We start from the raw sequence: 25623 nt of genomic DNA on the forward strand, positions 1-25623 counted from the left end.
CATAAGGCTAAAGTTGGCAATATATAACTGGGTGATTGTATACATATAATTATATACATACATACACACACACACACATATATTTGGGAACATGCTGGAATATTTTGTGCATTGTTTTATTATTAACACCAAAATGTGCAGAATCACATTTGAGGAGATGTCTTATTGAGCACGATGTGGAGGATGCAGATGGGAGGCTCTGAAGGCCTCTGGCCTCTCCCTGGGCAGAACCTCCACTTCCTGCGAGGGCCTCCCTCAGCGATAGGCCCGGCCAGGTCTGCTAAGAACAGCTGTGCACCAGGCCAGGTAAAACCAAACTCGTCAACAAGCACGTCAAGGCCCAGAAATGCTCCAGCTCGTCCGGCTCCCCAGTGACCTTTTCCATTCGAACCAAAGTCTCTGCTGTGGTTCCTGGGTGGTGGCTTTGGTAGCCAGACTGCGAGCCGCCAGGGAGCAGGTGCCCCCCTCGCCCACCTCCCCTCCCTTTTCCAGCTGCTCAGTCAGACCTGCTGCCTCGTTCAGCAGTCTTGTTCCTTAAATCCTTTCCCAGCCAGAGCACTTGGGGTTCCTTATACTTAAAAACAAACAACAAAAAACTATTTAAAAAGAAACAGCACAAACACTAATTTAACAGTACTAGCACCTACTGTGGGGGGCTTTCTAAGCATTGGGGGCCCAAATGTGTCATTCCAGATCTACTGTCCGGAGGTAAAAAAAAGATACAAGAAAGCTAAGTGGGGAACCTTGGACAGATTTTTGGGGGGTTGGTGACAAAGGTGGAAAGAATGCAGAACAAGGCGGAGTTGGGGTCTGCTGGGCACCTGCAGGGCAAGGACCACTCCCACCTCACGGGGCACGGAGACCCCTCGGAGCAGTGGGCTGGGGCTCGGGTGCCACTGCACCTTGTCCTCTGCCCTCACAGAACAAGAGCTCTGCATCCAGCCCCTTTCTGCGGCGCGGCTGGGGATGGCACCTGTGAACGCGCGTCTGCCAGGGACCTTTGTGAGGGTAGCACCCACCTGACTACTGTGCCGCAAAGCCTGGCACGCTCGCTCCTCGCCGGCGCCCTGCGGGAGCAGCGCCACGGTCCTCGCCAGGGCAGCCCCTCAGGGGCCCCCTCCCCACGCTGAAGGGATGGGCCGCCAGGAAAGGTGCCGGGAGGGTGGAGAGGGGCAGGGCAGGACGTGAACCAGGCGACCTAGGATGCAGGTGGGGAGGGCAGGTCCTGAGAAGGTGGGAGGCCTTGAGAGAGGATGGGGCTGCCAGGCACAGAGGAGAGGCCGCAGCACAGCCAGAAGGCCATGAGCAGAGGGGACCCCTGAGACACAGACACCCTGAGACACAAGGACCCCAGAGAACGGGGGACTGAGGCACAGAGGAGGGCCCCCTGAAAGATGGGGGACTGAGGCACAGAGGCGGGCCCCCAGAAAGTTGGGGGACTGAGGCACAGAGAGATGGGTCCCTGAGGTGATCCAAAGGGGACCTGAAGCCCAAATAAATGGTGGAGTCAGATGCAGAAGAAGGGCGGGTGGCGCTGAGGGTCCAGAGACTGAGGTGTGAGAAGAGCGGGAACTGGGGAAGTAGAGCAGGGGGCAGCTAGGGGCTGGAGCCCCTAGGGAGGAGAGGCCAAGGGGCAAGAGGCAGGGAGGACCACCAGGTGAGCCTCAAGTGGAGCCAAGCTCTGGCTGTGCTCAGCCAGGTTCCGAAGGCTTCGGCTGAGGACCAGGTGTTCTGCCTGACCGTGATGCCGGCACCCCGACCCGGGCTGGTGGGCCAGGAGACTCACTTCTTGCTTTTGAACGTACCCAGGAGCTTGGGCATGAACTTGCCCACCTTGCTGTCCCTGGTGTCCTCTGCCGGGCCCTCCCCGGCCCCCGGGCCCCCGGGCTCCTCCTTTTTGCAGAAGACCTCGAAGCGGCTGTAGACGCGCTTCTCTTTGCGCATGCTCTCCATGCGGTGTAGCAGTCGGTCGCGCTCCTCCGCGCTGGCTGGCAGCGTGCGGTTCAGCCGGCCTTGGGTCTCCAGGCTGTCTGAGGGGAAGATGGCAGAACATTTGTTCTTCTCGGACATGTCAGGGGCCAGGCCGCCGGCAGCTGGTGGGTGGCCCAGCTCAGGGCTGCTCTGGGTCGGGGTCGGCGCGGGGACTCCGCGATGCTTCTGGCCGTGGGCGCTGATCTGCTCCAGAATGGCTTTCGTATCATCCCGCAGATTGCTGCTGTACAAGGCATTGGCCGTGGCCGAGGCCACGCGCGCCCGCGGGCCCCGCTCATCTCCTGTGGCAGCCTCGGTGCTGTCAGCCCGGCTTGGCGACGGCCGCCGGGGGCTCTCAGGTTGCCCGTTCTCCTGTGGCACCGGGAAGCTGCCCTCATCCTCTGCGCGCCGCTCACCCTTGGGGCTCAGCAGCTGCCGCAGCCGCGCGGAGCCCTTGCGTAGGATCTCCATGGGGCCACCAGGCGCCTCCTCCGTGGGCCCGGTCTTTGGAGACTCCCCGGAGAAGGGGGGGGTGAGGCTGCCCATGCGCTCCGGCACAGGGGGCCCCGGGGGCCCCGGGCTCCCCCTGCGCTCAGGGCAGGCGGAAGCGGGACTCCCCTTCTGCTCGGTGAATCCCGTGGTGGGGCTGTCTCTGCGGCCGGCAAGCCCTGCAGTGGGACTTCCCTTCCGCTCGGGGTAAGCTGAGGTGGGGTTCCCTTTTGGCTCAGAGTGGGGCGTCTGGTGCGCCCCGGGCCGCTCGGGTGGGGGGCTGTCCCGCCCTCGCGGGGAGGCGGAGCGGCCCTGGGCGGAGGGGAAGCGGGAGGGCAGCCGGTCAGCGCCGCCGCTGCTCCCGCCCAGTGTGTCCAGCAGCTGCGTGGCGGTGAGAGCGGCGGCTCCGGGCTGCCGCTCAGCCTCCTGGTGCAGCTGCTGCGTGAAGGAGTCGCGCAGGTCTAGCAGGCAGCTTTCGAGGCTGCGGCGCTCGCTGCCACCGCCCCCAGGGGCCGACACCTCCTCCCGCCACGCCTGGGACAGGACAGCCTTGCTGTGGCTGGCGACCGTGACTGCTGCCCCCACGCCGCCGGCGTCTCGAGTCGGGCCCTTGTATTTCTCCAGGAGCTCGGCCACCTTGGTGGAGACAGCAGAGCGCACGGCCTCGCCACCGGACGCCGGCATCTCGCTCACCACCTGCTCCTTGGGCGGCAGCTGCCCCTTCTCCGTGGTGGCCGCAGCGCCTCCGCCCGTGCCCTCCGCCTGCGACGCGCTGAAGATGAGCGAGGAGCGCAGCCGTGAGCTGCGCTGGATCAACGGGTTCGGGCGCAAGCGGAAAGAGTCCTGCTTGGCCAGGCCTGCCTCCAGGCCCTCGGGCTCGGGGCCGTCGCCACCACCGCTGCCGGAGCTCGGGAAGGACGCGGGCGCACGGAAGCTCGAGGTCAGCAGGTCCCCGGCGGCCACCCGGCCCCCAGAAACCAACACGTCGTCTTCATAGGCCTCGGCCTCCATGGGTGCAGGCAGGCCCTCGTCGCCAGCGTCCTCACCGTGACAGCCGCTCAGGTAGGAGGCGAGGCGCCAGTGCCGCAGTCCCGCCCGCCCCTCGGGCCGGCCTCTGCGCTCGGGCTCTGGCTTGGGCACAGTCTCTGGGCCTAGCCTCGTCACCGCTTGGCAAGGGAAGCGCTGGCCCAGGTTGGGGCGTGGGGCCCCGGCCGGTTCCAGAGCGTGGGGCCCGGGCCCGAGGGCAGGGTCCGAGCCATGGCGCACCTCCCGGGAGGCACTGGATGGCACGTAGTCCAGCCGCTGGTGTCCGTCCGGGCCGAGCTCCGGAAAGCGTTGCCCGGCGCCCAGCGCCAAGTCGTCATGGTCCGCGAAGCCAGGGCGGCCGGCGCGCAGCTTCTCGAACAGGCCCTGTGGGCGCGCCGGCGCAAGCTGCGGGTCCCACTGGTAGCACTGCTGGTAGAGCTGGTCGCGGTGGAAGTGGCTGGTCTGCAGGCGGAAGTCATCGCCGTGGCTGAGGAACGTCTGCCGCGACACCTGTCGCGCAGCGGCGAAATTCTCCACGGCTCCCGCGCCGTCGGCGGCCGCGTAGCTGTGCCTTTTGAAGGCGTCCATCTCTGGGTGCCGCGCCTGAAAGAAGCCCCGCGGGCCCAAGAGCTCCCCGCCTGGTCCGGCCTCGGCGTCCAGATGCCGCGACAGTGGCCACAGCCCCGCGCGCGGCTCCAGGGCGCCCCCCGGCATCCGCGGTGACTCCTCTCGACGGAGGGCCGACAGGAAGTGGCGGTCGGGGTCGAGGAATGAGGGGAAGCCCAGGCCTTCTTCCCGAGGCGGTGGGAACAGGAGGTGGGCTCGTTTGGCTAAGGAGAAAGGGGTCGACGCCCCGGTCACCTGGCCACCCATGAGGGGCCCAGCCCCCGCGTATGGAGCCAGGGCGTAGGCGTCCATGCGGGCTAGCGCCCCGGCGGAGGGTACCAGCGGCTCGGACTGTGCGAAGAGGATGCGGAATTCCTCATCGAAGCTGGAGACCAGCTCGCCCTGGAACACGTGTGCCAGGCTCCGGTGGATCTTCTCGAAGGACCACATAAAGCTGGGAGTAGGGTGGGGCCAGTCAGAGGGAGGGGGCGTGACCAGTCGGGGAAAGGGCGGGGCCAGGGTTAGGGGGAAGGGGCGGGGCCGAGTAATGACCCAGGCCCGGCAGGACCAGGTGGAGCTGTGTCAGGGGCTCCAGGAGGAGGACTTCTGGAGAGGAGGCCCTTTAATGGGGAGGTGCTGGGGCGGGGGGGTGGGGGCAACGGGGCTGGGCGCACCTGTAGCTCCCACTCATCACCACGGCACAATCCACTAGGAGGAACTTCTCCTTCACGTGGCCCTTGAAGGACTTCCCAGTACGGCAGTAGTAGGTGGGGCCCGCCACAGTGCGCACGCGTAGGAACTGGGGCAGGAGAGGCGTTACGTCTCTGAAGAGGGATTTTACCCCTTCCCTCCCAGCCATCCCCTCCCCGCCCCCCCGGTCACTCACGTCCACGTGGTGCAGGTTGATGTGGCACTTGTCGGCCATGTCCAGGAAGTGCTGTGCGTTCATCTCATCTAGGAGGATGTAGACCGGGACGCGGCGCGCAGCGGCCTCCAGCACTTCACTGAGAAGGTCCACGTCGGTGAACATGTCCATCACCACGGCCACCACCTGCGGGGGGGTTGAATCAGGGACGGAGGACAGACCCCTCCGCGGTCCCCACCATTCTCTAGCCATACCTCCATGCCCCCGCCCCCAGGGCAGGTTGTCTGTGGATGCCAACAATGGCCACTAGCCCATCCCAGGGGAGAGTGGGGCCCTGTCATGGAATGGCGGTCAGAAGGAAGGGGGCTGTCAGAGGGGATATGGGGCTGGTGGTCTGCTAGGTGGCCCATGATGGAGCCTGAGGCAGGCACAGGGCCTGCAGCTTATTAGGGGCGGGCTGTCCTTCAGCTAGGGGTGGGTGTTCAGCCCCGGGCAGAGAGCCCTGATGGCGCAGGGGGCAAGGCAGATGAGGCCCCCCAAACCCCCCTGCCTTACAGACGGCTGAGCTCCCAGGATCCCAGGGCAGGTATCGGGGCTGAGCCCCGGGCTCCATTTCTGCCCCTGGGAGAGGGTTCCCACGGGGGGGCGGGGGGCAGAGGGCAGAGGCAGGGGTCTTTAGCGTCTGAACCTGCTGCCTTAGGGTCCATGGTTTAACAGGCTCCCATTGCTATTTGCCAACTGTTTGGGGTGCTGAGGGCACAGGGGTAAGAAGCCATCAGCTAGGTCAAGGGCAGAACTAGAGAGAATTCTCTGAACAGTAAAGCCAGGCAAGGAGGGACCCCAACCATCGCAGAGCCCCTGAGTTTCTGGGCACTGGCCATGACCCTGGGCAAGCAAACCTGTGCAGTCTGCAGCTTGCAATAACCAAACCCCTGATGACCCGGGAAGTCTGCCAGGGAGCCCTCATTGCAGCGTGAAGCCTGGAGAGGCCTGGCCAGCCAGCCCTGGCCCCACCCTTGCCCCCTAAGCTGGGCATGCTATTTCTCCTTCACCCTCACACTCCTACTCATGCTTCAAGGTCCAGCTCAGGCTGCCCTTCCCCACTGCCCACTGAGCCTGTGACAGCACACCTGCTGGGCAGAGCGGATCATCCTTCGAGCCTCATCCTTGATGCAGGGGCTGTCAGGTGGCGGCGGCTGCACCAGTGTGGTAACCTCAGTGCCCTGGAAGCCGAAGGTCAGGGGCCAGCCCAGGTCGAGTTCAGGCACTGCCTGGTCTGAGTTCACAGGCCAGTAGGTGCCCGAGGAGCCATCGAAGTCCATGTTGGGAGGGCTGCCTTCGGGGGGCTCGAGGGCAACGTGCTGCGGGGCCCGCAGGTGGCGGCTCACGTGCTCCAGCTCCTCAGGGCACAGGAAGGCAGGTGCTCCCTCGGACGCTAGGAAGCGGCTATAGGCCTCTGGCCCGCCCTCAGCCAGTGCATCCACTGCCAGGCGGTAATATTCTTTGTAGTGGGGTGGCAGGTACCCGGGTGCCAGTGGGTTATCCCCCTGCGAGGAGCTCTGGGAGCGACGGGCCATGTTGGGGCCAGGAAGCTGGGGGAAGGGCAGGGAGACGTGTTACAGGGGCAGGGGCTCTGGGCCCCCCCACACACACACACGTGGATACGCATCATAGAAGGGGCTGTCAGTGACCTTGCGTGGGCTGTGGAGTTCAGCCCGTGCCTGGAGGTCTTCCAGGGCACCCCCAGAACCTAGCATGCCCCCTAGCTGGGGGAACATCAGAACGCCCCGACACAGGCATCCCAGCTGTCTCTTGTCGCTCTGGCTGTACTGGCCAGGCCCCTGCTTTCACCAGGAGCCAGGGAGCATCTGGTGCCCCAGCTTCCCGCCAGGGGCTCTGGCTCCACACAAACCCCACTCAGGTCACTTTATGGCCTCTGTGGACCCCTTCCTCCATTAAAAAAAAAGAAAACAGTAATGATATTTTATGATAGTTGGAATAAAGAAAATATAATCCAGGCTTTACTGTTACATTTACTTTTTTCTTCTGATTTTATGACCTGAATGCATTTTCGTGGCCCCTGGCACTGTGAGTGCTGGACAAGCTGGGCCGCTGCCTGTGTGTCTCTGCCCCCTGTGCCGGGGGAACCTGGGCTGCGCCCTGTGCCTCTCTGGCCTGCTACCTCCACTGTAAAATGCAAGTCAGAGAAAAACAAATACTGTATGATATCACTTGTATGTAGAACCTAAAAGAAATACAACAAACTAGTGAATATAATAAAAAAGAAGCAGACTCAGATATGGGGGAGGGGGAGGTACAAAGTATTGGGTGTAAGAGGGGCCCAAGGATGCCTTGTACAACAGGGGGAATAGAGCCAATATTTTGTAGTAACTGTAAATGGAGTGTAACCTTTAAAAATTGTATTAAAACTTTTTTTTTAATGCAGCTGTCAGGGTTGACCTGATAGCACACCTGGCCCAGGACACAGAGCTTGTCCTGGGACGCAGCGTTAAGCCCCATCCACAGATCCTGGCCACCCCTGCACCAGCCCTACAGGGTCACACACTCTCAGCCCCACAATCCACTTGCTGACCTCTCAGCCCTCCGAACCCTGACCCCTGCTCTCTGCCCCTGTCCACCATCCCATCTCAGACACCTCCCTGGGCCACACCCCAGGCACCAGCCCTCCCCAAGGCCTGTAATCCTGGCAGGAGCTTAGAGGCCTGTCCCTGCCAAGCCTGGCCCTGTGTGGCAGCAGCAACCTTTCCAAGTTTCTGGTCACTGCCTGGCTCCCTGCCGCACGCCGGAGGAAGTCAGAGCCCTTTGCTGTGGCCACTGGGCTCGTCCTGGGCTCCAAAGGTGCCTTTCCACCTTCACCGCTCACCTCAACTTCACATCAGCCACGCCCCACTGGCTCCACTCCAGCCCACCTGCCTCCAAAGGGCCTGCATGGGGGCCTGGCCTGGGTAAAAGCGGTCATTGGTCCTGGAAGGCCAGGTGCGGGTCTTTATTTGGCTCCCAGGGCCCATCTCCCCAGGATCCCTGAACTACCTGGATGCTCATCCCCCTAGCCTGGAAGGAGGGTCCGCTGGAAGCCAATCCTGCCTAGCCTGTGGCTCCCTGAACGTCGGTCCTGGCTGGGGAGGCGGTTCTGCCAGACAACCCAGAGTGCCCCCCGCCCCCCCGCGCCCTGCAGGTGCAGCTGGACGATGCTGACTGGATGGGGTCCATAGCCCGCTGGAAACTGTTGCCTGATAAAGTTGGGGGGTCAGGATGACCTGGGGAACCTCTCCTGCCTGCCTTCCCTGGGAGGTGACAGGCTACTGAATGTGACATGGAGGTGGGGATGGGGCATACCCGTGTGTCATTCAGTCACACCTGGCGGAGATGCTACTTGGTCTGATTGTCTGAGGAAAAGCTGCTCTGCCATGCCTTAGAGGGGGCACCGTCCCCTGACTGTATCTGGTTACATACGGCCTCATTGTACCAGGACCAGACGGAGGCCGAGCACATGCGGGTATGAGGTGCGGGCCTGTTTGTACTAGGTTTTCACCCTGTACCTGATGACACTTTTTCGGGGGGGGGGGGTGTCTCACACTGTCTTTTTTTTAAATTTAATTTTTATTGGAGTATAGTTGCTTTACTATGTTGTGTTAGCTTCTACTGCACAGCAAAATGAATCAGCCACACGTATACATATATCCCCTCCATTTAGGACACTACAGTGCGTTAGGCAGCGCTCCCTGCGCTATAGATATGCTCCCATCAGTTTTCTATTTTATACATAGCATCAGTAGTGTATATGCGTCCATCCCAAACTCCCAATTCCTCCCACCCCTCCCCCACACTGCGGGGGACCCCCGTATCTGACAGCAGGGTGTGTGTGTGATCTCGAACTGTATGTGACTGGGGTGGGGGGCGCTATCCCGCTGACAGCCTTTGAGGGTGCCGCTTCCCAAGCCGGGGAGACCTGCTAGAAGGGAGGTCATCCCCTCCTCCTTCACTGGGGAAGGGAATCAACACGAACTGCCCAGGCTGCATGCAGTGGGGGGACAGGGGATCCCAGGGTGGGCAAGCAACCTTCTCATCCGACAGGACTGGTCAGGAAGGGGCGCCCGTCGTGAGTGAGCCCGCCAGGTGGCCCTGCCCTGGCCCACACAGCTATACCCATGATCACGAAGACTTTATTCCTTTGCCTGTTTCCTTTCATGGGTCTGCACACCCCTGAACTGTGGACCGGGCAGTGGCCACTCCCAGCCAGCTGTGGAGAAGCCAGCAGCGTGCCTCCCCTCACATTTGCCTACCAAATGCCTGCCCTAAGGGAGGGAGGGGCGCTTATCCCACCCAGGCCGATGACTCAGCAGGAATCCCGCGCTTTGGCAGCTGACCTCTGACCTCTGACACAGCGTCAAAGCCTCCAGGCACGGCCCTCAGGGCTCTAGTGGGCTCCCTTACCAGGGGCCTCCACCGGAAGTCTTTCCCACAGGGCAGGCCTGGGGTTTCATCCGGAGGGAAGGATCTGGGGCGAGCGCACAAGGTGAACGGACCCTGCGCCAGGGAGACAGAGGCATTAGGCTGAGGGGAGGAGGATGGGGGTGAGATCCCGGCAGGGGAGGCTCATGGTTTGGAAGTGGGTGAGCTGCAGTTTTCCGGTGCACACTGCAGGGCCAGACGGGGTTACTGAACCCCAGGGAGTTAGGCTGACTGGGCCGGGTGTCCCATCCACCCACCCCAGTCCAGGGACTTGGGCGCCGGGGAATCGGGGCTTTCTGCTCGCCCCTGCACCCTACGGCGCGAACCAGACCGAGCCCTGGCCACTCGGGCCACCCACAGGCCATGGCGGCCTAGAAGGGGCGCCCCAGGGAAGGGTCCAGGCCAGGCCCGGCACCCTCTCCAGACTCCAGCTAGGCCGCGAGGGCGGGAGCAAGTCGGGCCAGCCGGGGCTGGCTCGACCCGGGCCCGACGCCTCTTCCCCGCTCGGCTCCTCCTGGGCCGGCGTCGAGCGAGGGCGCCCGCGTCCACACCGGCACACGCGGCCGCGGCGCCCCCTCGCCCCCAGCTCGGGCAGACCCGCCCGACCCCCGTGCACGCGGCCGCGCTTGCGCTCCCACCGCCCCGCTCTGGGTTGCGAGGACCCGGCCCAGGTGCGGGCCGGCGGGCCGCCCAGGTGAGGCCGCGCGGGGGGGCGCCGGTGGCGCCGACCCCGCCCCACCCTGCCGGCCCGGCCGCGGCCTCCCCCTCCCGCGCGGCCCGCCCGGCTGGAGCCCGGGGAGGGGGCCCTACCTGGCCAGGTGCGCGGGGTCTCGGGACAAGGGCAGCAGGAGCCGACCGCCGCCCAGCGGCCTCGCGGTCCGGTCGGTCCGGCAGCCACTCCCTGCCGCGGTCCGCCCGCCGCGCGGCCTGATTCACGCTTCCGCCCCCGCCCCGCCCCGCCCGCCGTCCCTGCCGTCTGCCTGCCCGGGCAGCACCTGGGGGCGGAGCGGCCCCACCCGCGGCGCGCCCGCATTCCTCCGCCGGCCGCCCGCCCGCCGCCGCCCCCGGGACCCCCGCCCGCGCCCCGGCTCCCCCGGACCCCCGCCCGCGCCCCGGACCCGGCCGTGCCCCCCGGCGGCGCACCCCGGGACCCCGGCCCGCTACCCCTGGAGACCGCTAAGACCCCGACTTCCAGGGCCCCGCGCCCCCAAGCGCCCATCTGTTCGCCGAAGGCTTAAGGTCCCTGAGCCCGACCCCTGAACCCTCGCCCCGGAAGTCAGGGTGACTCGGAAGTTCCGGCTCAGTCGCTAGGAAACGGGCCAGCCCCACGCGGGGGGCGGCGCTTCTGGCCTCGCCTACTGGCTGCGGAAGGCAGGTGAAGCAGGTGAGACGGTGGAGGCGGCGCCGAGCCCCGGGCAGGGCAGGGCCTGGGGACCTGTGAGCACAGGGGCCCCGCACCACACCCGGACGTCCCCCACCCCGACGCCCGCACAGACACGCCCCCATACTCGGATGCCCATAAGTACCTGGGACCCCCCCCCCACCCCGGGCACACAGGGACCCTGACCGCAGATCCCCGACACACGCCGACCTCACACACGTATAGGAAAAGCACTGCACCCAAGGGACCTTCCTTCCCACACGTGTCCCCTCCCAGTCCCCTCCCAGACCAATCCCGGCACCGAGCCCCCTCCACATAATTGGACCCCACTGGCACGCCCACGCTCACGCGTAACAGACACTGACTGCACGGGGTCCTCTGCACACACCTGTGGGCAGGGGACTCTACAGGCACACAGTGACCTGCACACACAAGGGATGCCACACGCACACTGAACGCCCACATACATAGGACCCCCCCCGTGCACATAGAACCCTGCATCCATACAGGACCCTACAAGCACACCAAGTCCTGCGCCTGCTATACTCGGGCACATGCCAGTTTCCACACACACAGGACGCGCTGCATGCACGGGGGGTCCCTCATGCACTGACCCCCACAGAACCCTGCAACATACAGGATACTACATGAGCACTGAGAGTCCTTCACGAACCGGGGACCCTGCATTACCGACCCCCACACGGACGTGGGACCCTGCAAGCACTCTGAGCCCCACATGCTCCTTCCGTGTGCATGTGTGCACACACATGCACAGACACACACGGAAGCCCTCAGCTGCCCCTAGGTGCCTCGGTCCCCCCAGCGTCCCCCGCAAACACTTCAGATCCCTACTCAGAACCCACCGCCTGCGGGCTGGCCTCCCGAGGAAATGAATTCTGGGGTCAACTGAGTGGACTAGGGAGAGGGGTGTTGCTTCCAGGCCCTGACAACACCACCTGCTGAGGCCAAGACGAGAGAGGTTGGGCATGCCCGGTGTGGGCAGGGGGCGGGGGGCGTTTGTCAGTGTCTGGCGGTGGTGCTGAGGACAGTGGGGGCTGAGGACAGTGGGGGCGTGGAGGCTTCAGCAAGGCAGGGTTGGTTCAGGCTTGTGTTTAGGATGAAGCTGGTCCAGCTGGCAGCCCAGTAGTTTGGAGCAGGGAGATGCGTACCCGACATCGACCCTGGGGTGAGGATGGGTGAGCCAGGGTGGAGGGGCCAGGGGAATGAGGGCAAGGGGGACAAGCTGTGGCCAGATGTTCTTGCCAGGCATTCCCACTCAGGCTGCTGGACACACACACCCCAGGAACCAGGGGCAGGCGGGTGGGCCAGGAAGCCGGCAGGAAGCTGTGTTGTCGGGGTGATCCTGTGTTCCCCAGTTCGGCACCTGCTGTCCGTCCACACAGGTCCAAGCCAGTGTGTGATGCTGCCCCTACTGCCTGCCACTCTGACCACACCCTCCCTGACCTTTCCTACTCACCCCCAGGAGAATGAGCAGTAAGAAGCAGGGACCCAAAGCTGCGTCAGGGAAGTGGCAGACGTCCTTCCACAGAGCCAAGCCAAGAGCCGCTGCTGGTGAGTGTGAGCCCTCTGACGTCCAACCCTGCTCAAACTCTGATTTGTGACACATGCTATGCAGCCACCCAGGGACAGTCCTTCCGGGAAGACCTTTCTCTCTGAGAATGGCCTTCAGGGGATCTCTGAGTCAGGCTTGAGTGTGGTAGACTGAGAATTCAGAGCTCAGATGTCCATTCCAGACCCTGACCCTGAGTCTTGTACCCCTGGGGCTGGGACTGTGGTTGGGGTCCCGGGGACAGTGTTCAGAGGAACATGGCTTTAGGACACATGGAGATGGGAAGCAGGCCCATGTGGGCTGAATATAGGTTCTGAAACAGGGCAGGGCTTGAGTTAATGTTGGGAATTCTCAGACTAAGCATGTGGTCCACTCTGACCCTCTGCTCCACCTAGGCTATCCTGTGCTTTTTCTTGTCTGCTGCTGCTCCCTCAGGCCATCCTCTCTTTAGCCACTTCCAGGCTGAAACGTGACAGCTTGTCCTTGGCCTCCTGGTCCTGCTATGGGCCAGGAAGGGCATCTCCTCCCATGTCCACCCCTACCCATTGTCACTCTTCTTCTCTGAGTCCCATTTCTTCTCCGTCACGACACTCATCTGAGTTCTTTGCTAAGCTGCCAGCACCTTCCAGGCTGCGGCTCCGGGTCCTCCCAGCGCCCAGGCCTGTACTGGGGTCTGTGCTTGCTAAGAGAGCCCCACACCCTGTTGCTCTGCTGCAGCCCCTCTGCTTGGAGTGGGCCTGGACCCCAGAGGCCTCCCAGATCCCAAGATCTGGAGGGAGGGTGGCGACTGCTCTTCACACCAAGCCAGATTAGCCCCTAGCTCCCCAAAATAGCCCCAGCCGCATCTGAGGCGGCAGCTGTCCAGGAATGAGGATGACAGCCTCAGGCGCCACGTGCGGCTTCCGCCACCTCAAGCCCTAGGAACTGGCTCTGCAGTAGACAGGAGGCCGGGCCGGTGGGCCAGGAAACTGTGTCGGGGAGGGAGGGGGGATGACGGACCTCAGTTCTGCTACCTGCTGACTGTCCACCTGGGCCCTGGACCCAGCCCTCACCCCACACATGAGCACTGCGCTGGGCAGCTCCCGCCCCGGCCCACCTGGCCAGGATGCCTGGCTTCTCTGCAGAGACACCTCTGCCTCAGTTTCCCTAAACAAGCTCTCTCCTTGGGCTCCCTCTACCTGTCAAGCATTGGGCCAGCCCGAGAGGGCTTCCTGTGCAGCGGTCTTTGCCGTGCCCTGTGTGGTGGGCACCAGCCTCACTGTGCAGACGTGAAAGCGGGCCCACAGGTGTGCCGCGGCACACATCCACCGGGCTCCGGCCTCCTGGAGCCCTGCAGGACCTGTAGGTGGCCCGCAGGGTCACCACGCCCCCGGGGCTGGTCCGGAGCCTCCCGCACCTCCACACCCCCTCCAGGCCTTACCCGGTCCTGGGTCCGAAGCGCCTCAAGGCCCTCGCTCCGCAGTTGCTCCAAGGCCATGGCCAGCTCCAGCCCCTCCACTTGCACCCAGGCCTGCTCCTCCCGGAGCTGCTGCGGCCACAGCTGCATCTGCAGCTGGACCCGCCGCCGCCGGTCCTCCAGCTGCAGCTGCTTCTGGGCCAGGCACAGCTGGACCTCGCGGAGCCTCAGCGGCTCGGGGCCCCAGCCCGGCGTGAGGCCGCCTGCCCCGCAGCCTTCCACGTCCGCAGCGGGGACCGGCGCCAGCTCGGACCCCAGAGCGGTGGCCTTCTCCGGCCTCTTGGCTACCTGTGGCTGCTCTGGTCTGGCCACTCTGGGGTGTCCCTGGGGAGCCAGCTTGCTGCCAGTCACGTGCCCCGCAGGGGCCACCCCTGCCTCGTCCCGAGGGCCCCTTGGGGCAGGGGGCAGCGGCTTGGCCTCAGGGCCCTGCTGGCCCGTGGTCTTCTGTGCCCTGCCCGTCCTCCTGGCCCGGGGTTTGCGAGCTCGACTTCGTCTGCCAGACATGGCCCTGATCTGGCGCCTGTGTTACCAGGTGTCTGCTCCCCGGGGGCCCAGGCTCATCGGCTGGCCGGCCTCGATCAGGCGGGCTCAGAGGGCATCCCTGGGAGGCCACGACGGTGGGCCCTCTGCTCCTGCAGCCCCTCGTGTCTGCCCTTCCCCTTGGCTGGTGCCCACAGCGCCGAGGCTCTGGCCTGGGATCTGTCTGTGGGCCTCACAGCCCCACTCTGCACGCAGGCTGGGCCACGCCAGACAGTTTATAGGGACTCGGCGTCGCGGTGGCTCACCCGGCGTGAAGGCTGACTGACAGGCTGACACAGCGCAGGACTGTATGGGCACGGGCCTCTTTGGCCAGACTGGGAGGGAGACTGAGAGAAACTGGAGGAGGTGACTCTCGGCAGCCAGACCGCCGGCTGTGTGTAGCAACGAGTCTGGTCTTGCCCTGGGCGGGCACCGGTGCCCCACCACCCCTGTCCCACCCCGTCCACCCCCGGTCGCAGGAAACTCCAACTGCAGCCCACAGGGCTAGGAGCTGCCTCCCCAGCCTCACTGGCCATCCAGACAAGACGCTCACCAGCCACAGACAATCCTAACCCAACTACCACAGGAGCCCCTGGCCCAGCCCACGCTGAGCACCTCAGCCCCCAGCCAGCGTGCTCGGAGGAGCCTGGGGCGCCCAAGCTTGTCTGGGGCATTCTGTGGCGTTGATGGACCCACTCGCTCCCTCGTGGTGGACTCCTGCTGGGGGCCAGGCTGCGCCGGGGGCTGGTGGAAGAAACTGGACCTTGAAAGGCCCAGGTGGCATTTTGTGGACTGAGATGGGGGGTAGGAAGAGCCGGCCTGCCCTGAGGTGGGGCAGGGCTCTTGGAGAGGCCCTGGTTGGGGGGTCCGGCTGATCAGCCCGCAGGGGCCCAAGGAGACCCCACCCGGCCAGGCTTTGGAGCCCTGGGGACGCAACTGGGGGAGGAGGTGCAGGGCCAGCCTGAGTGCTGGTGCCCCCCACCTCCCGCTTCCTGGTGGGAGGGAGGCTTGGGACCGACTCCTCCCCAGCATTTCCCCAGCCCGGGGCCGCTGACTCACACCCACGCCCAGGGCCCCATCCCAGCCAGCTCTGTCACACTGGCTCGACTGGTTTGCCTGGCCCAGCCCTGACTGCTGCACCCCCTCCCACTCAGCCCTTTCCCCGGAGGCTTGGTGGGGAGGTCGACAGCCAGCACCCCCGGGGAGCAGGGTGGGCGCCCCGCAAGGGAGTGGCACGGGGGGGGGCAGTGTTAGGGGTGGGGTAGGGCGGGCAGAGGGTCCGCCCACCGGAGGCCTCTCCACACCTGGGCTCGCGAGCCTGGGCTTCGGGCCCCAGGTGCGGGGCGGTCCTGCCCGCGGGCGCTCGCGGGCGCCCCTTGCGGCGCCCCGCGGAGGCCGTGTTTGCTGCGGAGGCCGTGGCCCCGTCGTGGTGGCTTCGCGATGCGGCTGCGGGCGGCCGCTCCTGCACAGCCGGGACGCGGCCCCTCTTCCGGTGGCCCGTACACGTCCGCACCTCCGCCGCGCTGACCGCCCCCCTGCCCCCGGGAAGCCGGGAGAGAGGCGCCAGCTGGCGACGGGCCCCGCACCCCAGGAGCGCCCCGAGGCCCCGACAGGTGAGAGCCCGCGGGCCCCGGCTGCGCTCTCGGGCCGGCCGGCGGGAGGGGGCGCCCGCGCCGTGTGTGCGGAGCCCCTCTCCCCGACGCCTCCAGCTCCAGGTGGTCGCCCGGTCCTCCCCGCCGGCCGCTCTGCGTGCCGTGGCGGGAGCCAACCTCGGGGCGTGGGCACCCCGGGGACGGCGGCCTCTCAGGCCCTGTCCTCTCAGCGCGCAGCCTCCGCTGTGGCCTCTCGGCAGCGGCCTCCAGAGCCGAATCTTTACCCAAAAATCTTTACCCAAGTCTTTCCTCCTGCGGCCCAGACCCACATTCAGGCGCATCCCAGCCCTCCCCTGGGTGTCCTCAAGCTCCACAGCGCATCCAAAGCGCACACCCGTCACGGCCTTCCTCTCGCGTGTCTGGTCTCCCGCGACTGCTCCCTGCTGAGCCTGTGCCCAAGCCCCCACCCCCAGGGACGGCTCTCTGTGCTCCGGCTTCCTTCCCTCCCTCCCGCCTTGCTGGCCGCTGACCCCGGCTCCGAACCGCCTCCAGTGCCTCCGTTGGACTTCCAGGCTCCACTGGGGCCCACAGCATCCCGGGAGCTGTTCTCCAGACCCAGAACTGTGTTCTACCAGGGAAGGCACAGCCTTGCTCTGGAGCCTGAAGTCTGTGCCGCGGCCCTCCAACCGGGTTGGCCGGAGGTCCCACACGGCATCCTTCTCCCCACAAATACCTTCAGCTTATCAGACCTGCTGGCCACTTGGCCCGGCAGCCTGGCAGCCCACGCCTCTGCCATGACCTCTGGGCTTGAGCATTAGCCTTCTGGGTCTCCCAGGACGTGGGTGGGGTGCTATTCCTGAATACGGCACTTGCTGCTCCAGAGTCTTGAGAGGCCTGCCAAGCGCTGGGCCTCTTTCTTGACGGAAGGAGGTCCAAGGCATAGCAATTTATCTTTTCCTTTAAGGTGCCCTGGCATGTCCCAGATCTATGAACCCTAAAAACTTCATTAGCGTGGCTTTATCTCCCACCCTCTGGAACTTCTGGATCAGTGAACTGTCAGGATGGCCCAGGTTCCTGTATTAGTTCCTGTAGCTGCTATAAGAACAATGAACGCACATTTAGTGTCTTATAAGAGCACAAATGTATTATCTTGCAGGTCTGTGGGTTAGAAGTCCGTCGTGGGCTTCAGTGGGCTAAAATCGAGGTCTCGGCAAGCCGGCCATGCTTCCTGCAGGCTCTAGAGGACCATCTGTGTCTTTGTCCTCTGCAAGCTCCTAGAGGCGCCCACATTCCTTGGCTGGTGGCTTCTTCCTCCATCTTCAAAGTCAGCAACCTTCTTCCAAAGTCACAGCTCCCTCTGCGTCTCCCCCGTCCCCCTCTTCCACTTGTAAGGTCCCTTGTGATCACATTGCACCTACTCAGATAATCCCCGGGGGGTTTCCCTATCTTAAGGTCAGCTGATTGGCAACCTTAGTTCCATCTCCAATCTTGATTGCCTTTTGCCATGTAACACAGTGGATTCACCGGCTCCCGGGAACAGGACAAGGATGTCGTCGGGGGGCTGCCATTCTGCCCACCACGGTCCCTATGAACTATATTGTGACAGGAAGCCAGAGAGTAACCGTGGTCCTGAGACAGGACAGGGAAGGTCTGCTGCTTGGACGCTCTGCAGGCACGGACAGGAGGAGAAAGCCATGGCCAGTCAGCCGTTACACGCCACAGTGCCAGAGGCTGTGTGGATCTGCTGCAGTGGAGACGCCACTTCCAGCCTGGCAGCCCTGATTGCTTCTGCTGCCTGTGTAAGTTTCCTGTCATCCACCATCTTCCATGGTTGTTTGTTTCTCGCAAAGGCCAGACAGGTGAGTTTAATGGAGATGTGATGGGCCCCACCGCACCTGTTTTCCTCAAATCTTTTTTTTTTGTTCGTTTTTTTAAATTTAGGCTTTATTTTTTTAGAGCAAAATTGAGGGGAAGGCACAGAGCTTTCCCATAGATGCTCAGTCCCCACACATGCATAGCCTCCCCCATTATCAACATCCCTCACCAGAGTGGGACACTGGTGACAAGTAATGAGCCTGCACAGACACACCGTCATCACCCAGAGTCCATAGTTTACATTAGGGGTCTCGGTGTCGTACATTCTGTGGATTTGGACAAATGTATAATGACATGTATCCATCACTATGGTATCAGAGTATTTTCACTGCCCTAAAATTCTCCCGTGTTCTGTCTGTTTCTCCTACCCCCTTCAATCCCTCACAACCACCAATCTTTTTTTTTTTTTAATTAATTTATTTATTTCTTTATGGCTGTGTTGGGTCTTTGTTGCTGTGTGCGGGCTTCTCATTGCAGTGGCTTCTCTTGTTGCGGAGCACGGGCTCTAGGCGCGTGGGCTTCAGTAGTTGTGGCTCACAGGCTCTACAGTGCAGGCTCAGTAGTTGTGGCACACGGGCTTAGTTGCTCCGCGGCATGTGGGATCTTCCCGGACGAGGGATCGAACCCGTGTCCCCTGCACTGGCAGGCGGATTCTTAACCACTGCACCACCAGGGAAGTCCCCACCAATCTTTTTATTGTCTCCATAGTTTTGCCTTTTCCAGAATGTGAAATAGTTGGAATCATACAGTATTATAGCCTTCTCAGATTGGCTTCCTTCACTTAGTAATCTGCATTTAAGGTTCCTCCATGTCTTTTTGTGTCTTGATAGCTCATTTCTTTTTAGTGCTAAGTAACAGTCCATTGTCTGGATGGACTACAGTTTATTTATCCACTCACCTACTGAAGGACATCTTGGTCGCTTCCAAGTTTTGGCAATTATGAATAAAGCTGCTATAAACATCCGTGTGTTGGATTTGATGTGAACATAAAATTTCAGCTCCTTTCGGTAAATACCAAGGAGCACAACTGCCGAATCATTAGAGTATATTCAGTTTTATAAGAAACTGCCTGTCTTCCAAAGTGGCTGCACCACCCTGCGTTCCCACCAGCAATGAATGCGAGTTCCTGCGGCTCCACATCCTCACCTGCATCTGGCGTCGTAAGTGTCTGGAATAGGTGTGGAGTGGTATCTCGCTGTTGTTTTAATTTGCATTTCCCTGATGACAGATGATATGGAGCAGCTTTCATATGCTTATGTGCCATCGGTATATGTTCTCTGGTGAGGTGTCTGTTCAGGTGTTTGGCCCATTTTAAAATCAGGTTGTTTTCTTCCTGTTGGGCTTTAAGAGTTCTTTGTATATTTCAGATAACAGTCCTTTATCATTTGTATCTTTTGCAAATGTTTTCTCCCAGTCTTTCGCGGAGCAGAAATTTTTAAATTTTTTTTAAAAATAAATTTATTTATTTATTTATTTATGGCCGCGTTGGGTCTTCGTTGCCACTCGCGGGCTTTCTCTAGTTGCAGCGAGCGGGGGCTACTCTTCGTTGTGGTGTGCGGGCTTCTCTTGTTGCGGAGCACGGGCTCTAGGCACGCGGGCTTCGGTAGTTGTGGCTCCCGGGCTCTAGAGCGCAGGCTCAGTAGTTGTGGCGCACGGGCTTAGTTGCTCCACGGCATGTGGGATCTTCCCGGACCAGGGCTCGAACCCGTGTCCCCTGCATTGGCAGGCGGATTCTTAACCACTGCGCCACCAGGGAAGTCCTGAAACTTTTAATTTTAATGAAGTCCCGCTTATCAATTGTTTCTTCTTCTTTTGTTTTTTTTGGATTTATAGCTTTTGCTTGATATTTGGCAAATGCCCTTAGGATTAAGCAACTTTGAATGTTGGGCTTATCTCTTTGGGCTCTGCCTTAACCTAGATGTTGTCCCAGGAATTCCTTACTATTTTTATTTGTTCTTTAATACTTTTAATGGACTTTTTATTTTTATTTTTATTGGAGTGTAGTTGCTTTACAACGTTGTGTTAGTTTCTACTGTACAACAAAGTGAATCGGCTATATGAATACATATATCCCCTCTTTTTTGGCTTTCCTTCCCATTTAGGTCACCACAGAGCATTGAGTAGAGTTCGCTGTGCCATACAGCAGGTTTTCATTAGTCATCTATTTTATACATAGTATCAATAGTGTATATATGTCAATCCCAATCTCCCAGTGCACAATGAATGCTGGCAGAGGCCACCGACCCCTCCAGGGAAGGCTTGGGAGAATAGTCATCATTGGGAGAGCACTTGTAGAAGCATCGCACGGTCCTTCTCCAAGGGCATCTGGCATCTTCTTCAGTCTAGGAGCTGTGAGTCTTTGACCTTGACTTATGTCTGGGAACTAGACACTAGTGGCTGATGTCAGATTTCTGGTTGGCAGAGCCTGGTGTTTCTCTGACTACACAAACTGAGCAATATCCCGTAGACTGCCCTGCATCTCGCCCCGGGTCAAGGCCTCCTGACCGCCACCCTGCCTGCTGCCTATCGCGATACCATCTTACCTCTGAGAGTTAAGTGCTGCTGCTTAGCCTCTTCTGTTCTGGAATCCCGTCACCCCATTGATGTTAGGGCAGTGAATCTGGCCTCCCCAGTACCAGCCCAGCCTCCAGAGGAGAGCCACCACTGAGCTCACGGGTGTGTTTTTTCATTGTTTTGATGAAGGGGTGCCCTCTGAACCTTCCCAGGGGTCCTAGTCAGGTGGAGGCTTCAAGGCTAACATTAGCCATTTCCTGTAAGAACAAACAAACAAACGCTGTTTGGAAGTGGTCCACCTCTTTCTGGAGCCGACCTGCACTTCCCCACTCCGTCTGCCCCGACCCCTGACTCTGATTGCTGGCCTGCGTGCAGCAAAGGGGGACCTAGGGACTTCAGGCGAGGTCATCGTGGTTCACAAAGACCTCTCTCCTCTGGCACAGGGGCAGGAGACGTTTTCTGGTGCGGAACCAGCAGCTAATGCTGGCGAGTGTGGCCACTGCCGGGGCAGCACGAGAGCGTCAAGGAGACAGAAGAGCGGAGCCCTTCTGCTGCCTCCTGCCTGCAGGTCCCCTCTCGTGCCCCCTGCTGGCGCAGGAGCTGCGTGGTTTGCTGCGGCCCCAGCAGCACAAAGCGGACCGTGGATGGGTGGGCTTGATGCTGAGAGGGAGGGCGTGCTGACCGACGCTCTCGCCCTGGGCTGTGACCTCCACACACGCCCTCCCCACGCGTGTGAGCTTCCACACGGCAGCGTGTGCTTCTTCCTGACAGGGTGCAACTGTCCTGGATGTGGATGAAGATGGTCTCACTGTCTTTCCAAAAAGTGAAAACAGTGTCCCGGGGGCCTCTACATCCCTGGGTGATATTAATTGCGCCTTAAATTCATTCACGTCTCACCTGGAACCTGGATTTCCTGAAACTTAAATACAGAATTGTAAAGCTTACCAACACCAACAAACCTGACATAAAATATAGGAGAATAAAACAGAGTGGAAAAGGAAATTAGTCAATATATACAAATACATGGAACAAACAAGGAAGAAACAGACACAGCCACTGCTGTTCTCATCTCCGTAACTGACCATGGGCTCCCTCCCTCCACTTCCCATTCCATGTGCCCTTTGCCCTCAGCTAGGACACCTGCTGGTCTGGGCTCTTTACCTGAAGGATTTGAATCCTCATCGGTGCTTATTTGTTTGTTGTTTGTTTTCAGTTGCTTTAGTTTTGCGTTAACGTCTACTATCAGATGTGTGAGTGACAGGCTCCCCAGGGAATACCTTGGGTTCCAGACAGTCCTCCTTACCTGCGTAAGGGGCAGTGAACTGACCTTCCTGCGTAGTCAGAATCTATTACCCCAGTCAGCGCAGTGACTCCCTTCTTTGTCCGCTAATTTAGTGGTCAGGCAGAGGTCTCAGTGTTCAATTCAAACCATCCTCATGTCACCTGGTGGAAGTGTTCCTATCCTGGGAACTAAGACTTCTCAACCAGCAGACCTCAGAGTCATGGAGAGAGGAAACAAAAATACCTTCGGTGGGTCATTAGACGTAACAGCGAGAGAAGCCACTTCCGCTCTGCCTGCTGGCTCCTGGCAAGTCCTTCGGCTGGGGGAGCACCAGTGTCAGTTACCTAGCGCTGCTTCACAGATCACAGATTTAGTGGCTGTTGTGTTACCGCGTGGTCTCTGTGGGTCAGGAATCCAGGCACAGCTCAGCGGGGCCCTCTGTTCAGTGTCTCACAGGCTGCTACCAGGCGTTGGCTGGGGCTGTGGTCTCACCTCGGGGCTCGACTGGGGAAGGGTTCGCTCCCTTGGGGACCTTGGATGAGGGATTCAGTTTCTTGCTGGCTTTCGGTCTTGTTACGTGGGCCTCTCCAGAGGGCATCTGACAATGTATCTTTTACTTACACATTTAGGAACCAGGGAAACAACCATAGGGTGGGTCTGCAGAACTGCCAGGACCAATACACCGTGAACTTGGAGCCAAATTCCATTTTCTCCTGCGCATGGTAAGTCCCCACTTTGACTAGTGGACCACAGTGGTGTTTTGGGGCCCCTGGAATTGATTCAGAACCGGAGGTTAGTCCCTGAGAAGTCTGGCTGTTGCCCTTCCTCCAGGGCATGGTCACTCTAGTAAGTGGACAGGGCCCTTAGGGAGGCTGGGAGGCAGATCTGTTCACACCGGGGTGGGTTGTGGGCTCCCTCCCGGAGGGATGCAGGTGCGAATATGGTTTGCTGTGACACCTACCGCTTCTCGCCTGGATTACAGGCATCTCATTTCCCATTGGTAGGGAGCTCGGTGCCAGGTCAAGGACAAAAACATGACTGAGTAGATTGCATGCTAGTACCTCTTAGGGTCTGTTTCCTGGCACCTTCTGGAACCTGTCAGAGTGCAGTCAGGAAAACAAGAGACTAACGAAATTTAAAAGACGGATTTTAATATGAGAGTTGGCTGAACAGCTGTTGGAAGTCTAAAAAAACCAAGAAGGGGACACAGAGGCACAGGGACCCTTTCAGAAACAGCCATCTCCTTTACCATGGGAAGAAAGAGAAGCTGTCGGGGAGATCAGAATCCAGAAGCTTGTCGGGGAGCCCGTGGGGGCCGGGAACGTGCTCTGAAGAGCGGTCAGCTCAGTGCAGCCCGGGCTGCTGGGACTTCACCCGGCTGTTCTGACCTCCGAGCGGGCAGAGAGGACGGGTCGCTGGGGGCCTGACCTCTCCTGAGCCGTCCGGGCACGGTCCAGAAGGGCAGGTGCCTGACGGTGAAGGGGCGGTGGGCGCACGAGCAGAGCGCAGAGGTGGGGTCGCGCAGAGCCAGAGGGCAGGTGGACCTCACGGCCATGGGAGCTGTCCGGAGCCACGTGGGCTCAGCAGTCCGAGCGTGATTGACAGGTGTCCGCGCCAAGCGGGGAGTCAGGGAGCAGGAAGGGGGCGCAGAGGGGCGCAGGCAGGAGCGAGGGGGCGGCCGGGCTGCTAGGTGCGTCGGATACAAATTCCACCCGTTTCACTACAGTATGCCTTTCCTACACAGCTTCCATTCTTTATGTTCAATGATTACACAGCCAAATTTTGTAATACATTAGTCATTTTGAACAATTGTGTGCTAACACTAACAGTAATGACAACTCAATACAGGAGAATTTTTTTTTTTTTTTTAATGTAGAGTCTTGTACTTACAGGGAAAACTTTAAAACTGAATTTCAAAAGAATTTATTATGACTATATATTATAGGAAATATTACAGGATTATCAGTAAAAGGCATGAAATATATTAGGATATAAATCTTTGAAGAAAGTGGGATAGATATAAAATTTCAAGGAGAAAGTCACTAGGTGCCATTTCTAATTATAAAAGAAGTTGCTTGTGTATATTTTAAAAAGGGTGATGAGGGGTATGAAATGGTTATGGTATATGTAATCCATTGACAAAGTAAGAGTTTTATTTTAAATTTTTATCATATACCACAAATTTGATCTTTTGCAACTATTTAAACTTATTATGAAAAATCTTAGATGTCAACTTTAAAATTTGCAAGGAGGGGGACTTCCCTGGTGGTTCAGTGGTTAAGACTCCCCGCTTCCACTGCTGGGGGCCTGGGTTTGATCCCTGGTCAGGGAACTAAGATCCCACATGCCATGGGGCATGGCAATAAATAAATAAATAACATTTGTAGGAGGTACATAGTTTTGCATTTTTATTTTATTTATTTTTAAATTAAAAAATTTGATTAATTAAAAAATTAATTGAGGTATAGTTGATTTACAATATTTATATTACTTTCAAGTGTATAACAGTGATTCACAATTTTTATAGATTATAAAACATTTATTTTTATTTATTTATTTATTTTAATTAATTAATTATTCTTATTTTTGGCTGTGTTGGCTCTTTGTTGCTGCGCACGGGCTTTCTTTAGTTGCGGCGAGTGGGAGCTACTCTTCGTTGCGGTGCGCAGGCTTCTCATTGCGGTGGCTTCTCTTGTTGCGGAGCATGGGCTCTAGGCGAGCAGGTTCAGTAGTTGTGGCACGTGGGCTCAGTAGTTGTGGCTCGCGGGCTCTAGAGCACAGGCTCAGTAGTTGTGGCACACGGACTTAGTTGGTCCACGGCATGTGGGATCTTCCTGGACCAGGGCTGGAACCTATGGCCCCTTCATTGGCAGGCGGATTCTTAACCTCTGCACCACCAGGGAAGTCCCATAAAACATTTATAGTTATAAAATGTTGACCGTATTCCCTGTGTTGTACAATATAGCCTTGTAGCTTATTTATTTTATACACAGTAGTTTTTACCTCTTAATTCCCTACTCCTATCTTGTTCCTCCCCTTCCCTCTCCCCACTGGTAACTACTAGTTCTCTATATCTGTTCATCTGTTTCTGTTTTGCTATATTCATTTCTTTGTTTTATTTTTTTTGATCCTGAATATGAGTGATAACATAGAGCATTTGTTTTTCTCTCTCTGATTTATTTCACTAAGCATAATACTGGACATGTCCAACCTTTTTGTGGTAAATGATGAAGTTTCATTCTTTTTTAATGGCTAAGTATTGTTCCATTGTTATATATATAGATGAACATCTTCTTTATCCATTCATCTGTTGATAGACACTTAGGTTGTTTCCATATCTTGGCAATCGTAAATAATGCTGCTCTGAAGATTGGGGTGCATGTATCTTTTCCAATTAGTGTTTTCATTTTTTTCAGATATATACCCAGGAGTGAAATTGCTGGGTCATGTGGTAGTTCTGTTTTTAGTTATTTGAGAAACTGCCATAATGTTTTCCACAGTGGCTGCACCAACTTACATTCCCACTAACAGTGGACCAGGGTTCCCTTTTCTCCACATGCTCACCAACATTTGTTATTTGTGGTCTTTTTGATGATGGCCATTCTGACAGGTGTGAGGTGATATCTCATTGTGGTTTTAATTTGCATTTCTCTGATGATTAACAATGTTGTGCATCTTTTCATGTGCCTCTTGGCTATCTGTATATCTTCTTTGGAAAAATGTCTATTCAGGTTCTCTGCCCATTTTTAAATTTTTTTTGATGTTGTATGACCTGTTTATTATATTTTGGATATTAACCCCTTATTGGTCATATCATTAGCAAATACTTTCTCCCATTCTGTAAGCTGTCTTTTTGTTTTGTTGATGGTTTCCTTTGCTGTGCAAAAGCTTCTAAGTCTAATTAGGTCCCATTTATTTATTTTTGCTTTTATTTCCTTTGCTTTAGGAGACAGATTCAAAAAAGATATTGCTGTGATTTATGTCAAAGAGTGTTCTGCTTATGT

General features: G+C 58.8%; 2 protein-coding genes and 1 long non-coding RNA gene across 7 annotated transcripts; 1 reads left to right on the plus strand and 2 right to left on the minus strand.

Moving 5' to 3' along the window:
- Positions 1 to 100: 100 nt before the first annotated feature.
- Positions 101 to 10677, minus strand: FAM83H (family with sequence similarity 83 member H). 4 transcript variants are annotated; one of them, XR_009697675.1, is made up of 6 exons: positions 10241 to 10490; positions 6088 to 6549; positions 4979 to 5143; positions 4767 to 4891; positions 1020 to 4546; positions 101 to 574 (listed from the first exon to the last, which is right to left on the minus strand). XR_009697675.1 is itself a non-coding variant. In XM_061171867.1 (6 exons), exons 3-6 carry the CDS (start codon positions 6532 to 6534, stop codon positions 1783 to 1785), a joined length of 3501 nt encoding a protein of 1166 aa, XP_061027850.1. In that variant the 5' UTR covers positions 6535 to 6549; positions 7842 to 7942; positions 10574 to 10677; the 3' UTR covers positions 101 to 1782. The 4 variants fall into 4 exon arrangements, 3 of the variants coding, with proteins under 3 accessions (XP_061027850.1, XP_061027848.1, XP_061027849.1); XM_061171867.1 differs by lacking the exon at positions 10241 to 10490 and adding exons at positions 7842 to 7942; positions 10574 to 10677 and having other exon boundaries at positions 101 to 4546; XM_061171865.1 differs by having other exon boundaries at positions 101 to 4546.
- A 2959-nt stretch (positions 10678 to 13636) lies between these two features.
- Positions 13637 to 14341, minus strand: LOC133077072 (uncharacterized). Its single transcript, XM_061171742.1, has one exon. The coding sequence runs from the start codon at positions 14339 to 14341 to the stop codon at positions 13637 to 13639; it is 705 nt and encodes a 234-aa protein (XP_061027725.1).
- Positions 14342 to 15782: 1441 nt separating this feature from the next.
- Positions 15783 to 22329, plus strand: LOC133077206 (uncharacterized). 2 transcript variants are annotated; one of them, XR_009697683.1, is made up of 3 exons: positions 15783 to 15969; positions 17105 to 17747; positions 22249 to 22329. It is a non-coding gene; the product is annotated as an uncharacterized LOC133077206 (long non-coding RNA). The 2 variants fall into 2 exon arrangements; XR_009697684.1 differs by lacking the exon at positions 22249 to 22329 and adding an exon at positions 20246 to 20521.
- The last annotated feature ends 3294 nt before the right edge of the window (positions 22330 to 25623 follow it).

This window comes from Eubalaena glacialis, chromosome 17 (genome assembly GCF_028564815.1).
Source record: "Eubalaena glacialis isolate mEubGla1 chromosome 17, mEubGla1.1.hap2.+ XY, whole genome shotgun sequence".
Lineage (NCBI taxonomy): Eukaryota > Metazoa > Chordata > Mammalia > Artiodactyla > Balaenidae > Eubalaena > Eubalaena glacialis.